This window comes from Carcharhinus amblyrhynchos, chromosome 1, assembly GCF_965287045.1.
Source record: "Carcharhinus amblyrhynchos chromosome 1, sCarAmb.v2.hapA, whole genome shotgun sequence".
NCBI lineage: Eukaryota > Metazoa > Chordata > Chondrichthyes > Carcharhiniformes > Carcharhinidae > Carcharhinus > Carcharhinus amblyrhynchos.
Window position 1 is genome coordinate 107,135,724 of NC_137324.1, and position 16,458 is coordinate 107,152,181.

At 43.5% G+C, this 16,458-nt stretch overlaps 1 protein-coding gene across 1 annotated transcript in view; it reads left to right on the forward strand.

Annotated features, from left to right (window-relative positions):
* Window positions 1-16,458, forward strand: part of col25a1 (collagen type XXV alpha 1 chain) — a 168,458-nt gene that overhangs the window by 132,392 nt on the left and 19,608 nt on the right. The window contains exons 26-28 of the mRNA XM_080190193.1: window positions 423-458; window positions 1,495-1,548; window positions 10,711-10,764. Coding sequence (XP_080046319.1) covers window positions 423-458; window positions 1,495-1,548; window positions 10,711-10,764 — 144 coding nt within the window. The remainder of the gene's footprint in view (window positions 1-422; window positions 459-1,494; window positions 1,549-10,710; window positions 10,765-16,458) is intronic.

The following is a 16,458-nucleotide window of genomic DNA, read 5'->3' on the forward strand; positions in this document are numbered from 1 at the left end:
TGCTCCAGATGGAATCAAATTGTAAACCTGTTCTTTATCAAATTTATAATTTGGCTACATCTGTGTTACAGAGAAAATCTTCCCCGGTGCTTATTCCGCAGAACCAGCTGTGGTAGTTAGGATATCCCTTGAGCACAGTAGGACTGGTATTAAACCAGTCTCTTATGCACTTTTCGCCTATAACTGTTTCAGACGAATTAACTGCAGTGTTGTGTAACTCCATAGCATCTGTTCCCTGTTATCATTTATAAATTCCCTTTGTGTTTTTTTTAGTCCTTTTATGTCTATTTCATATTTAATACACAATTGAATCAGGAATTCCCACCTTAATTTCATTGTGTAATGTTGTTTATGATCATTAACCATCGTACACTAAAAACATGTTCCTCTTACCCATCCCTCTAATAACACAAAATATGCAGGGTGCATCTGGCTTAGATGGACAGCCAGGACTGCGGGTGAGTGAGTCACATTTGTACTCTGTCCTTTTTTGACTATCTCCTTTCTGCTTGGTGCTGGCAGTCCACTGCAGTCAGTAAATGTTATGCTCATGATCCCTTCCTTCATACTCACTCCACTCTCTGTGCATGGATAGCTCACAATTCAGTGCGAGGCACTGGTAAATCGCGTTGACTAACTTACCTTTTTTCCCACTGTCCATTCAGGGTAATGTTGTTCCAGGGAAAAGTGAGATAGGGAGAATCTGTCAGTGTTTTAGGATTTAGCTGTAAGTATTGCTACTGCTAAGGACAGCATTAAAACTATACAATCCCAGCAATTAATTAAATCCCACACAAGGCCTAAATCCAGTAAGGGATGGATCCACTGAAAGAAAACCTAGGTCATAGTTTGGTCAATTATTTTTATATTGCTGATGGCAAGCATTTTCACAATTGTACATGTATGGATTTCACACTGGATTAAGTAGGGAGTAATTAATATAATCGGCTAGTAAAACGTGGGTTCCCAAAGCAGAATCTTCACATGGGGCCACCACCTGGCAAACAAGATTCCTGTCTGCTGTTAGACAATACTTTTATCAAAAAGATCAACAAAAAATAGTCAAGATGTATATTCTGAGTTCACACAGACTTCTCTTCTATAATGGACCCACTTGGAGCCAATCTCAGATGGCGCAGTCACAAGGTGAACATGATTCCTAATGGTATTTTTAATCATGTGGATGATTAATACAGGAGATCAAGACCATTTTCTGGGCATTAGTCGTGTTGGAATTTCTAGCTGAGGACTTATCACGAGTTAAAGAAGTAAAAAGACAAAATTGTGGAATTGGGATGAAAAAGACCATCTTCTGCACTGTCCTGTCTCTGTCTGTTTGGAAATGTTTTAGTACAAGTAATAGGTCAAAGCTGTGGGCCAGTTCTCGTCAATATGAGATGTTTTGTTTTACCTTGGAAACGAGACAAGCCTTTTTATTTCTCAATATGATCATTGTTAATTGTCTACAGTTAATCGTTTCCTTTGTGTTCAAAGGGTTTTGATGGTCCAATGGGTCCCGCAGGTCCAGCAGGTCCAAAGGGAGACAGAGTAAGTACCAAATTGCATGAATGTCAGTCCAGTATGAATTGAGAAGGAGAACATATAATATATATTGAGAAATGCAGCACTAGAAATAAGCAGAAATATTTTAATGTTACATTTTGTTTCAATGAGCTATTGATGAAAAATAACCACGTGGCTGGTGGTAATGCTGCGTCTACAACGGTTGCTCTACTCTGATCTCTTGACTCATTTACCTTGACGGCATTTTCCCCTTTTCTTTTCATAATTCCCCTCCTTCCACCTTACCCCCAACTCCACACTTATATTTGCATAAATAGGACAGCCCCGTTTGCCCAAGAGTTGCTTAATTTGGTGAAGAGAGCAGAGCTTCTTTCTTCCTTTTCGTCCTGCACCTGGTCACTGCACTGTGACAATCCACCCAGTCCACAAGCTGCTCATTTCAGGTTGGGCTGATTTTATTAATTTGAGTCACAGTCTCCAGCTTCATGGTAGCACCTCTGACACGTCTCTCAGAAATGATATATGTGACGACATCCCTTTAACCATGCCTTTCAGCACAAGTTTTAAGTTCAAACGCTCTGTGTGTGTGCCCTACGTATCCCGTTTAGGAGACTTCAGTCAGCCTTGTCTTTAGGCCTGGTGAGATCTACTCTGTAAATGTGGCATTGTTTAAAGAGGTACTCTGTTCTGATTCTGTAAATGTCTCACCTCCGCCAGAAGCTGCTTGGAAAATTCTCTGACATTTTGACATTGAATACTGAGAGTTTGCCCAGAAAGCTGAAATGTATTTTCCTATTCATAAATCGTATTCTCAAAAAGTCAAACTTTTAAACAGGAAAAGATTAGAGCCAGTTTTGTGCTGTAACTCCTTGTACATCAGAAACCGCAATTGAGATTTGCCAAAACACTTCGCACACTTTTAGCCAGCAGGTAGAGGAGACGTTTTTCCTGTGACTCGAGACAATGTTATTCACCAGTGATCAGGAGTCCTGTTTCCACTTTGGATCATTTGGCAAGCTAAGCCCAAAATACACTGCTTTTCCAATGAATTTGTCATTCAAATTTCTGCCCAAACCCATTTGTGTAATCATAAATATTAAGGGGGGGGGGGGGTGATTCTCCCAAAAATGTTCCAAGTTTTGAATTCACGGGAAAACTGGTGTAATTTACGATTTTTTTTCAGTGGGAGTTCACACTAGGATCTCCCACTCTGTGCAATGCACAGATTACAATTATGAATATCATTAAATGCTCGGGGAGCAGGGCTTATTTGCGCCAAAGTCTGACAGTTCCAGAACTCTGTGCATACGCGGTGGCCCTGAACTGTCAGACTGCAGTTTGCTGACCAGCTCGAACGCTGGCCAGCCCAGGACCCCGGCAGTGCTACCCCTCCAACCCCACACTCCGCACAGTCTGACCTTGGCTCCCTCAAGCATTCCCACACCAGCTCCAATTCCCTCCTTCCTCCCATTCAGGACTGCCCCAATCTCCAGCCCCCAGCCGTGACGATCTCACCCACCACCCCCCATCCCTCTACACCCCCACCCCCCCAATTGCTGGCCTCCCTCCTGATCGATCTCAATGGCAGTGGGGCCCTGCCCCCTGACCCCACCCCCTTGGCACTGCCTGATGCCTGGTGGGCAATGCCAAGGTGCCCCTGGGCAAGGGCACTTCTCCCTTGGGCAATGCCAGGGGTACAGGCTGGCACTGTCAGGGTGCTCACGCCCAGGGGACACCACCAGATTCCCTGGTAGGACCCCAATTAACACCCCCCCCCCCACCCTTTTGGGGTCTCTTGTTAGTTCCCTGAAAGTGGGCGCAGGAGAGGGCGAGCCTGAACCCTGCAGGAGTGAAATGGCACTGACAGGGTGGGAGATGCTATCAGGCCCGGAGGCTTCATGAAGCCCTGGGCCTGATGAAGACATTTAAGTAATATTAAAATAAGATTGACATGACTTTCCTGCTGTCCTGTTCTCCCAACGGCACCGGATATCCGGCTCTTGGTGACGCACGCGCGACGAGAATGCACACACAAATCCTGCAAATCGGTCCGCACGCGTTAAAAACTTAGTGTGTCGAGATGGGAGAGTCCCTAAACCTTCCATGACCCTGTGCAGTATAATGGAATGTAATTTTTTTGCTTTTCTTCTTTGCATTAAAAGAAATTCCCTTTTTAAGGCTGGTAACCTGGTGCCAATTGAAAATAATTTAATCACTAGAAATGCCTGCAGCACCATTTTTTTTAAGCCAGCATTATGGAAACTTAATTTATGATCAACAGAATATGCTTTTTAAAATTTCACAACCTTTTCCCTTGTCTTGCTAATTTTATCCAGAGTGAAAATTCTAGACAAAGGGCAGCATGATGGCATAATGGTTAACATTGCTTCCTCACAACATCAGGGACCCAGGTTCAATCCCAGCCTTTGCTCACTGTCTGTGTGGAGTTTGCACATTCCCCCCGTGTCTGCATGGGTCTCCTCCAGGTGCCCCAGTTTCCTCCCACAGTCCAAAGATGTGCAGGTTTGGTTGATTGGCCATGATCAATTGCTCAATTGACCCTATTCCCATGACCCCACATATTTACCCTGCTAATTAGCAGGGTAAATATGTCGGGTCATGGGAATAGGCCCTGAGTGGGATTGTAGTTGGTGCAAACTCGACTGGCTGAATGGCCTCCTTCTGCACTGAAGAGATTCTGTGATCCTATATTGTGACTGACAAAAACAAGATGGAATGCTGAAACAATAGAACACCAGTTCTCACTTATTCACTATGGCTGTAACTGTAGTGTTTAAACCATGTCACACCCTTTGAATTCATTAAACACAAACTTTTATTTAAAGATGATGAATGAAGTTAGATTCATTAAACTCAGGATGTTTGCATTAGGAAATAGGTAGCTTTTTCTCCAAAGTTTTGATAGTTGCTGATGAGAAATGAGGGCAAATGTTCCCAAGTCAGCAAGCAATACAACATATTCAATACAACAAGTCAGTTTGAATCGGGAAGAAAACTCTCCACTTGCTAAAGTCGTACCTGGCACATAGGAAGATGGTTGCAGTTGTTGGAGGCCAATCAACAGTATTTTCATCACTGAACTTCCCACCATCAACATTCTGGGGTTATCATTGACCAGAAATGTAATTGCATCAGCCACATAACTATTGTGGCTTAAAGATCAGTCAGAGGTTGGGAATTCTGCAATGAGTAATTCACCACCTTACTCCCTAAAGTTTATTCACCATCTACAAGGCACGAGTCAGAGATATGATGGAATACTCTCACTCCAACTCCAGGAGCTTGACACCACCCTGGCTAAATCAGTGGGCTTAATGGGCACACCTTCTACCACCTTAAACTTTCACTCTCTCCAACACTGGTGCACAGCGTCAGCAGTATGGACTACATACAAAATGAACTGCAGCAACTTACCAAATATCCTTCGACAGAACCTTCCAAACGCAAACTTCCATCCCCTTGAAGGAGAAGGGCCGCAATCATACGGGAACACCACAACCTGCAAGTTCTCCTCCAAGCCACACATTACCCTGATTAGGAACTATATCACTGTTCCTTCGCTGTCGCTTGGATCAAAAACCTGAAACTTCCTCCCTAAAAGCATTGTGGACGTGCCAACGCCAGATGGACTGCAGTGGTTCAAAAAGGGAATTCCCCTCTGGGCAATTAGGGATGGCTAATGAATAAAAAATGAATGCTTGCAATGGAAAATAATTGGGAATTTAAACTGTTAAGTGATTAGCTTAGAAATCTTGTGCTTCCTAGATTTTGAGTTTTTGACGTTTAAGTGTGTAAGGGTTGCTCAGCCTTGCCACAGTGAGCCACCAACCCCAGTACAAACACAAAATGGAAGGTTGCAAGCATGAGCCTGAGGTTTTGAAACCACACTTACAGAAATCCAGATACCCTTTCATGAAGGAAGATTCATTAAACCTGTGCTGCATTTCTGATTCTGCTGCACCCTCCTTAGATTGTGACTTGTACATAATGCAGAATCTGTGCAAAATGGCCTCGACAGAGTGGAAAAACCCAGTTATATAAAAAGCAGAACTACATATCCAATCTGAACTTTCAACATTATCAAAAGATAATGTCGGGGCTTTCATGTTCCACATGACACTTCCAACATGCTTTATTTTAATCAGACCACTGCCGTGTTGAAATCTGCTAAAGGTAAAGGTATCTCCTTTGTTAAAGAGAAATTCCAAGTATTGAGAACATGGTGAGAAACAAACCTTATAATTTATGGTTTTCATTTCAGCTGTTATTTTCCATTAGGAGGTTGATTTTTTTTTTAAACTTCATTAACTATACAGAAGTGCATATGAAAATTCAATTTAGGTACATTGCTTGTTCATTTAAAAAAAATAAATTGAATAACAGCAATAAAAACAAGAAAATTACCCCATCATTGATCTAGCTTTAATTAAAGTATGTATTAACAATTATTTCAAAGCATTAAAATAATCACTCTGAGTGCATATCCTCATCCATACATCTAACCCCTGTTAATTCTTATGGAGAAGGACACAGTAGTTTAGGAACCAATTTGTTATTCTGAGGGATTGCAGCCTTTTCCTTCAATGCATCTAACAGTGGTACTGAGATAATGGGATGATTCCCATTGTTCATGATGTTCTTTACTTGCATCAAAATTCTTAGAGTGGATTTTGTCAAGAAATTCCCTTCCTGCCTGAGTCAATAATCTTTGTAACCTAGGGAGTCTGCTTTCCTAAGACAACAGTACAAGGCAAGACAAAAAAGGATAGTGCTCTCAACTACAATCAAAGAGAAGAGTTTCATGATTGTAGGATCTGATCAAAAGGATTCTCATTTTCTGAGGTAATATAATCATTAATGTCCCTTGGCCACCACATCCGTAGAGGATAGAAGCTGCTTTCTTCTTTGGCAGTCCCTCAGAGTCAAGAATGATTTTCTTCTACCCCAAGGAGATGGGTTCTGTGGTGGCTGAATAGTCCAATCCTGAGGCCACACAATCTGCCACAGGTTTGGCAGATGGTGTTTGATGAGGTGGGTGAATGGGATGCTCTAGATTCTGTGCTCTCTTTCCATCTTTCAGCTGTTTACACTTGGCCTCCACATTCTCCATCCACCGACGCTCGAGGTGATTGGCATCTTTGAGGATGCTTCTTCTCCAGTATGTGCGAGCTAAGGCAAGCGTTTCCCGCATGTCAATGGCGATGTTGCATTTATTTCGAGAGGCTTTCAGAGTGTCCATGAAACATTCCCTCTGCTCTCCTAGTGATCACTTGCCCATTGTGGAGCTTGAACTCGAGCACTTGTTTCGGGAGTCTTGTATCGGGCACGTGGACAATGTGGCCTGCCCGTTGCAGCTGGTTGAGTGTGACCAGTGCCTCGGTGCTGGTGATATTGGCCTGGGAGAGGATACACACATTGGTAAGCCTATCCTACCCATGGATTTGCAGGACTTTTGCAGAGGCAACATTGGTGATATCTCTCCAGGGATTCAAAGCGTCTGCTGTACATTATTCATGTTTCTGATGCATGCAGGAGGGTGGGGACCATGACTGCTCTGCAGACCATGAACTTGATGCTGAATTTGAGGTTTCAGGTTTCGAACACTCTGTTCCTCAGGCGTCTGAAGACTGCACTTGCACATTGGAGTTGACATTGAATTTTATCAATGCCTGCTCGCATCAAGAGGAGGCTCCCGAGATATGGGAAATGTCCCAATACAAATGAAAACTGGGATCAAACAGGGCTGTGTCATGGTACCAGCAGTCTTCTCAATCTTCCTCGCAGCAACCCTCCACTCCATCACCTTGAAGCTTCCTGCAGGAGTAGGGCTAACCTCCTGGACAAGCAGGAAACTGTTCAACCTCCAATGCTTCCAGGCCAGAACCAAGACCACTCCAACTTCTGTCATCGAGCTGCAGTATGCAGATTACGCCTGTGCACACAAAGGCTGAATTACAAATCATCAGTGAAGCATTCCTCAAAGCACTTGAGAGAATGGGCCTCAGACTAAACATCCGGCAAATAAAGGTTCTTTACCAGCCCGCCCCTGCCACACATAACTGCTCCACCCCTCCACCCCGATCTTCAAGGATAAACGGTAAAGGTGACAGTCACAACCCTGAGGAAAACCAGCATGGGGTCTGAGTAAATTCCAGAAACTAACACCTTTTGGGTTTCTGGTGTGAAGGAAATCAGTGATTTAAAGTCAGAGAGTGGGAACAACATCAAGACTTTTCAAGCTTTGAATCAGCTTGAATGGTTGCATGGTACTAAAAGCTGAATAGAAATCAACAAAGGTAGCATGAGCATTGTTGCTTAATTATCTTGTGTGCTGTCAGATCAAATGGATCAAGGTCAGAACAGCGTTACTCACTGACTATAAGGTTGGTAGGCTAACCCTAACTGCTCAATATCTGGAACAGGAGGATCTAAAAGATGCTTTGACACAATGTGCTCAAAGCACCTCATGACTATAAATGTAAAAGCTGGTCTGTAATCCAGAGCTTGAGTATTGCTGAAAAAAAAGAGACGTGCTGTCAAAACTTTTCATCTTGCAGTCATCAAGACAACTTGCAAGATAAATCAGTGATAAAAAGAACAACATTTTATACTGCATGAGAAGAGGCTGCTGATTGGCAAGTGGAATCTGATCCATTGAGATGTTGCTATGGAGGATGCAACAGGGACCTTTGCTCAAATTCAAACCAGGCAGTTTGATTCTGATCTGTCAAGACATTACCATGAGGAGTGAACCAGGGAATGGCTGTCCCCCAGCTTTTTAAGTTAAAAAGCTGTGGACACATTCCTTCTGTCTTCAAAGGACAAGGCCCTGTGTGTGAATGTATGTGGCTTCTAGCAAGAGTAAGTGAACTACACTGCAAGTCCAACTGATAATATTAAATTAGTTTTCAGTGTAATTCTTACTACACTCAAGATTGTTTAAACATCATGTCCAATAGCTGTGATTCCACGTTCGCATAACATATGCAAAACAATCTTGGGCCCAGTAAAGCCCTGCTCACCTCCAGCCCTGGTAAAGCTCTGCTTATCCCTGATAAGAGTCCATTATAAAGGATATGATAGCAGAGCATTTAGAAATACATAATATAATCAAGAGTAAGCATGGCTTCATGAAGGGGATATGCCTGACAAATTTATTAGAATTCTTTGAGGTGGTAATGAGCAGGACCGATGAAGGGGAACCAGTAGACGTGATGTACTTGGATTTTCAAAAAGCATTCAATGAGGTACCAGACAAAAGGCTCCTGAATAAAGTAAGAGCTCACTGGGGGTAATATATTAGCATGGATAGACAATTGGCTAACTAATAGAAAACTGAGAGTTGGGATAAAAGGGGCATTTTCAGGATGGCAATCTATAACTAGTGGAATACCATAGGGATTGATGCTGAGGCCACAATTATTTACAATATGTATTAACAATTTGGACAAGGGAAGTGAATGCACCAGTGCCAAGTTTGCAAATGACACAAAGATAGGTGGGAAGGCAAGAGGTGAGGATGACACAAAGAGTCTACAGAGGGATGTAGATAGGTTAGGTGAGTGGACGAAAACTTAGCAAATGAAATATAATGTAGAAAAGTGTGAAGTTATGCACTTTTAGTAGGAAGGAAAAAGGAGTTGAATACTATTTAAATGGAGAACGACTGCAGAAAGCAGAAGCACAGGGAGATTTGGGGATCCTCGTCCGTAAATCACAAAAAGCCAGCATGCAAGTTCAGCAGGTAATAGGAATGTCGGCCTTTATTTCAAAGGGAATGGAGTATAAAAATAAGGAAATCTCGAAGAAGCTATACAAGCTCGACCTCAGCTGGAATAATGTGAACAGTTTTGGTCCTGTTATCTAGGGAAAGAAATATTGGCATTGGAGGCTGTCCAGAGAAGCTTGATCCCGGGAATGGATGAATTTTCTTATGAGGAGAGGTTAAGTAGGTTTGAACTGTACTCATTGGAGTTTAAAAGAATGAGGGATGAATTTATTGAGATGTATAGGATTCTCAGGGGGATTGACAGGGTAGATGCTAAGAGGTTATTTCTCAGCATAAAAGGGCACCCATTTAAGATGAGAAGGAATTTCTTCTGAGGGAAGTGAGTCTGTGGAATTCTATACCACACAGAGCTGTAGAGGGTGTGTCATTAAGCATGTTCAAGGCTGAGATAGACAGATTTTTAATCAGTAAGGAAATGGAGGATGATGGGGATAAGGCAGAAAAGTAGAGTTGAGGATGATCATAGCAGATCAATCACGATGTCATTGAATTGTGGAATAGATTCAATGGGCCAAATGGCCTACTTCTGCTCCTGTGACTTACGGCCAATGCAAAACCTTAATCATCCTACTCCCAGTTAAGGCCCACTCCTTGCCAGCCCCATTAAAAGCTTCACTTATCTTAACCACGGTGAAGCTGGGATCAACCCCAAACAGGTAAATCCCCACTGCTCCTGCTCCCAGTAAAATCCCATTCACCTCCAGCAGCTACGTCGCCCAACCCCACACCGCCCCGCCCCACCCCAAGCCCAGCTCCACCCTAACGCCCGGCCCCACATCACTTGGCCTCTCCCCGTCAGCTGGCCCCACACCGTCACCCAGCCTCACAGCATCACCCCATCATCCGGCCCTGCCTCATCACTCGGCCCCGCCCGCATCACCCGGCCCCTCCCCAATGACCGGCCTCACCCCGTCACCTGGCTCCACACCGTGACCCCATTGCCTGGCCCCACCCCGTTGCCTGCCCCACCCCATTATCCGGCCACACGCCGTCGCTGTTGCCTGCCTCCGGAGCACAGCCCCACCCTGTGGCCCATCTCATTGCCCAGCCCCACATCATCATCCAGCCCATACTATCGCCCAGCCTCGCACCATCGGCTCCACATCTCCACCATCCAAAAACTGAAAGCCCATTCGGCGGGGGGGGGTGGGGGGGAATGAAAAATACAGAAGATAATGAGCAACAAACGGCTTAATAAGAAAAGGAAAACTTGTACATTCTGGACATGTGCTTTATCAACCTGTTGATTCCTACAGGGTCTCCTTGAACTTGGCAGTCCCCATGTCTGTCGCATCTTAAGATAACAGAAGCATTTGAGAATGCTTGCTTCTATCTCACTGTGACTGTTCAGTTGATATGAAGTGTTGTCATTTCAGGGTGAAAAAGGAGCTGTTGGTAACCCAGGGCCAAGGGGACCCACAGGCTTGCCTGTAAGTATACCTGGTGTTAGTATGTGTTACTGCAGAAAGGAATAGTACTACTCATTGCACATTGTGAGTTAATGTCCAATTACAAATGGTTGGTAATTAGTTCGGGGAGTTGGTTAGCTCAGTTGGCTGGACAGACAGTTGTGATGCAGAGCGACGCCAAAGGCACAGGTTCAATTCCTTTATCAGCTGAGTTTATTCATGAAGGCTCCACCTTCCCAATCTTATCCCTCACTGAGATGTGGTGACCCTCGGGGTAAATCACCACCAGTCAACACTCTCTCTCTCAAAGGGGAGAGCAACCTATGGTCATCTGGGATAACGGCACTTTTATTTTATAATTAGTTAATGAACATTTTATTAACCCTGTGACTTGAAATTACACATTAGAATTTTTTAGGAGCAGTTCTTTGATGGATAGAACAGGTTTTGATGGGTTCAGACGCACAACTCCTGCAGCTTGCATTGCTATAACCGCAATGATTGTGACTGTGATGTGCACATTGTGGAAATGGTAAATAAATATCAAATAAAGTCAGTTTTCCAGCTTGACACAGGCAAGGTATTTTTGGAAGTAAGAATAAGCAAGCAATGAGGGTAGGTAGTCTTCAGCTCAGTCATTTGTCAGGCATGTGAAGAGGACAAAGAGTGGAGATCTGTCAGCACACAGATCACCCTACACAATTTCAATATTACGCAGAGCATACCCCAAGATATGTATTTGTGGGGCACACACAGTCCCTTAATTTCAGGGCTGGGTGTTTCTGGTCTTGCACAAATTGTTATTTCCGTTACAATCATTGGATGCTGAAGAAAAACCTGGCAAAGGGCCCAGTTGCTGGATTTATCCACAGTGGCTAGCCTGTGGGAGAGTTGAAATCAACTTTAATCCATTAGAGGCAAGCACAAAATTGTATTCCCTCATCCTAAGGATGATCTTGTGAATTTGGCACTTTGGATCGCTGCTTTCCAGGAAGAGCAACTAAAAAGCTTGATCCCGGAAAACCATTTAATCCTAATCCCAGGATACAGTTTTATCTCAGTCCTGAGAGTTTAATCTCAATACTGAGATGTTTATCCCAACCCCAAGAGACAGTTTTATCCCAATCCCAAGGTGCACAGGCTAGTCAGAGGTCAGGCTGGGCTTGGGACATGCAAACAAATTAGGGTTGGAAGAATGTAGGTAGCTTCTTCCTCATAGGCACAGAACACCTGTCAGAGACATAGCAAACACCCTTAAGAGAAAATCCTACCCTTGTTTATCTCAAATCTGATCCATGATTATTTAAAGTACCAACACTTCCGTTTACCTACAAACATGTAAAATAAATCACTGTGGCATATTCCTCTATGAACATCAATCCTATTTTGTTTGCATGTGATGACAAATGAGGCACACAAGCTTTGCTAACCAACTACCTGCTGCAAATGCTAAATGGCCACTGCACCACAATGGTCCTCTTGAAATGCAGCCAGTTTTATTGAATAGCCTTTTCTGCTTTGTGGGGAGGCTCTTGCTTGAGACACCCTCTCTCTCCCTTATCTGCTTCAGCAGTTTCCACGTCTGGTAAGGCTGTTTCTCTCTCTCTTGTTGGAGGACCTCCTATTGGGCCTGCAGTCTTAGGACCTCCCACTCGACCTCCTTAATTAGATGGTGAATGTGCGCATGATCCATGAATTGGCCATCCATTTAAAAATAGTGCTGGGCATGTAACCTGGCAACCTGGTCAGGGTCAGCAGCTGGAAATGATCACAACATAGGGGTCTCAACCCCAAACATTCAGCCCACTGCCTCCAACTAGACTTTAATCCATCCACTGCATAATTAATTTCTGATGTTTCTCAGTCATTGTTCATTTCTTACAGTAAGTAATGTTTTATTAGGTGACTGGAGACCCTGTGAAAACTGGAGCAGCAATAGACGATACCTTTGGTCATATTAAGGGATGAATGCTTCATGTAGAGATATGGCATTACTCTGTCCATTATTGAACAGAGGCATTTATGTTATGTGAACGCTTTACGTTGGCCCACTCATATCAATAATCACAATCTCCAAGCTCCAGTCACTTAAAAACAAAATTTAAAATTAAAGCAAGTCACATGAAACATTTCCTGAAGTGTACTTGGCTTTCCTTTTTCCCTCCGCTCTTTGCTTCTTCATGTCATCTCGGTTTCTATTATTTTAGCAGCATTATTTTTCAGTCACTTGGTAATACAGACTTGAATATTGCTGCAAAGAGAGACTTGTTACCAAAGGTTTTCATCTTGCACTCATCAGGACAAATGCAAGAATGCCAAATTTCAGATGATCACAAACAATTTATGCTGCAGAAAAAAAGGATGCTGACTGGTTGGCAAGTCAACTCTTAACTGGCCAAGATGTTGCCATGGAGAAAGCAATTCCTTTAGTTCACAGAGAATGGGTCCCTCCATATGCATGTATGTCACTTTTAGCAAAAGTAAATAACCAATGTTAGCGCAATCTTATAGTTCAGGACGTATAGTGGCACAGTGGTTAGCACTGCTGTCTCACAGCACCAGGGACTCGGATTCAAATCTGACCTCAGGGTCACTGTCTGTGCGGAGTATGCACATTCCCCCCGTGTCTGCGTGGGTTTCCACCAGGTGCTCCGGTTTCCTCCCACACCCCAAAAATGTGTGGGTTAGGTTAATTGGCCATGCTAAATTGCCCCTTAGTGTCAGAGGCATTAGCAGGATAAATATGTGGGGTTACGGGGATAGGACCTGGGTGGGATTGTTGTCAGTGCAGCTCAATTGGCCAAATGGCTTCCTCACCATAGGGATTCTATGAAGTGCTGCCCAATCATGGAATCACATCCAACATTGGCATTCTGTTTTTTAAGCACAGGCTGGTTGAGTATGGTTCGCATTCTGCCGAATATCAACTGCCAGAGGAACATGCTGTTTGACTTGATTAGCCGATCATTAGGACACACAGCCAGAGTGTCTGATATTGTACTGACACTGGAAATCATATGTAATGTTCTGCCCACCATGCTTAGCAAGGTCGTGTGCTAATTAAAGTGTAGGTCCTAATGATTGGCTGATCGAATCCAAATTTTATGTTGAACATGCGAATGCGTGCCCAACCCAAATCACATGAAATCATGCGAAAAAACCTTGAGCATGTGTTCCAGCATCATTGCATTCACGTGCAACATTACAGCTGATGGGGACACTTCTGACTCCGCAGGCAAATGGGCAATTATAAGTTTATTAAGGAACCAATTGTCAGTGATTTTACATTGCCCATCCACTTTTGCAGTTGGCAAAAGGGCCAATCGGCCTTCACGTTCTTGCTACAAACACCATCCAGGCCAGAGAGGGATAAAATCTGCAGGGTTAAATAAACTAAAAGAAGATATGTGAGGAATGAGGTGCTACGTGATCTGCTTTAAGTTGTTTGACTTTGTAATGGAGACACAGTTTGCAGTGTTTTATTGAGCTAATTTCATTTTTACTATACAGACTTCAGGGAGTGCCTGCCTTCACCTTATTTCTCTCAGCACACCTCCCCTTCCCGCACCCCCATGGCAGCGCTAAGCCTTTCTCAGCGCCCATTTCATGCTGGCTTTCAGTTAATTAGCCAGTCAGTGTGAAATTGTAGTCAGGGGTCAATTGCTGCTGGAAGCACATATCATGTCCACTTCCAGGCCCGCTGATTGCAAGCGCCGCATGAGCTCAAGATTCAGGCCCATGTTCCTTTGGTCATTTGTAATAAGGGCAGTACAGACCATACTCAACCAATCTGCACTTCAAAACCCAAAACAGAACATCTGTTGTTAGATGTGATTTCACCATTGAGTGTGCGCTAATTACTGCCAGCTTGATTGGCCCCTTCCACAAACATTCACATCCTTCACCACCGAAACACAGGGACAGCCGTGTGTGCCATCTGGAAGATGCACTGTGGGAACTCATCAAAGCTCCTTAGACAGCACACTCCCGACCCACAGCCACTACCATCTAGAAGGACAAAGGCAACAGACACATGGGCAATGGAAAGTTCCCTGCCAAGTCACTCATCATCCTGATTTGGAAAAATATCACCATTCCTTCACTGTCACTGTGTCAAAATCCTGAAACTCCGTCCCTACCAGCACCATGGGAGTACCTACATTACTTGGACTACAGCGGTTCAGGAAGGCAGTTCACTACCACCTTCTCAAGGGCAATTAAGGATGGATAATAAAACATGCTGGCCCAGCCTTGTAGATGAATTTTAAAAAGCCACACTAATGAACAATTTAAGATAATCAGTCAAGTTTCTAACATGGATCATTTCCACTTGTGACATACATTTTCTGCAGGGAAGTATTCTCTGCTAATAATCATGGTCAAGTCTTGCACCTTTTCAAAATCATCTTGGAACTTGGGGTACTTATTGTTCCCTGTTGTTTTTTCCATGGCAACATCTTAGCCAATCAGAGTTGCCTTGCCAACCAGTCAGAAACCTTTTCTTCTATAATGTTAATTGTTGTGATAATGTAAAAGTTTGGTATTGTTTTTGTCCTGATGAGTGCAAGATGAAAAACTTCAACAACCTGTCTCTCTCTTTTCAGTGATATTGAAGCATTATTTCCATTTACTCTGCCCATTCTACCTATTTTAAGTTGTTTTAAAGTTTAAGACAATTCCTTTTTCAGCCTTGCATGTCTCACAATTCATCTCAAAGATGGAAGCTTTGGTGAGAAAAACATGACCCTTGATGGGTTGTAAACCTGGTGCACACCAGTTTCCCAGCTGATTCGGCATGATGTGTAAAGATTAATGTGGTTGTGTCAGAGACAACATTTGCAATTGGTTTGTGTTAGGTACTTACTATTGCTGGACAAACTGGGGTAGATTATCACTCGCACTGCCTGTAAATTGTAGTAGATAATCTAATGAACAGTCAACTACAATTTACAGAATCCTGCTAGCTACAACAAGGACTGGAATTTAATGTGGGCTGGGAGATGGGAAGGCCATAGCACTGGGAGTGGTGGAAGGTTGCCCATTGTTGTCCCCTACTCTCCCACCCACCACCCTCGGCTTGAGCGAAGCCGTAAAATCCTGCCAGTGGTCAAGAGAGTTGGGTGATGTGCTGAAGTGGCAAACAACAGGAATGGTCTGAGTCCTGTTTATAGACAGATCAAAGGTGTTCAGCAAAGCAGTCACTCAGTCTGCATTCCTGTTTATTTCATTTTGTTCCATCTTTTCATCTCATTCAACCATTTTTATCATCCTTCTTTCTCACTCTCCTCCCCCCACTGCCCCCCGCCACCCTCATACTGTAAATCTCTTCTGATTTTCTTTGCACTTAGCTTTGAGGAAGGGTCATTCAGACCTGAACATTGGCTCTGTTCTCTTTCCACAGATGCTGTCAGACCTGCTGGGATTTTCCAGCATTTTCTGTTTTTGTTTCAGATTCCAGCCTCCACAGTATCTTGCTTTTAACTAAACTAAAAGATGAATGAGCAATCATGACACCAGCCCAAAGAAAACAGCAGCACTTAGCATCATTTATTAGATTTTGTTTTGGATTTTGGACAGTGTTAGTTGTTTCTGAGATGAAACAAGTTATAAATGATTTGATGCCCACCCATAGGAAATTACAACCTGAGAGTACTGCATTGAATATAAAAGGTGGAAGCAGATCTGTCAATCATCATGTGTGTGTTGTTCTTTCGC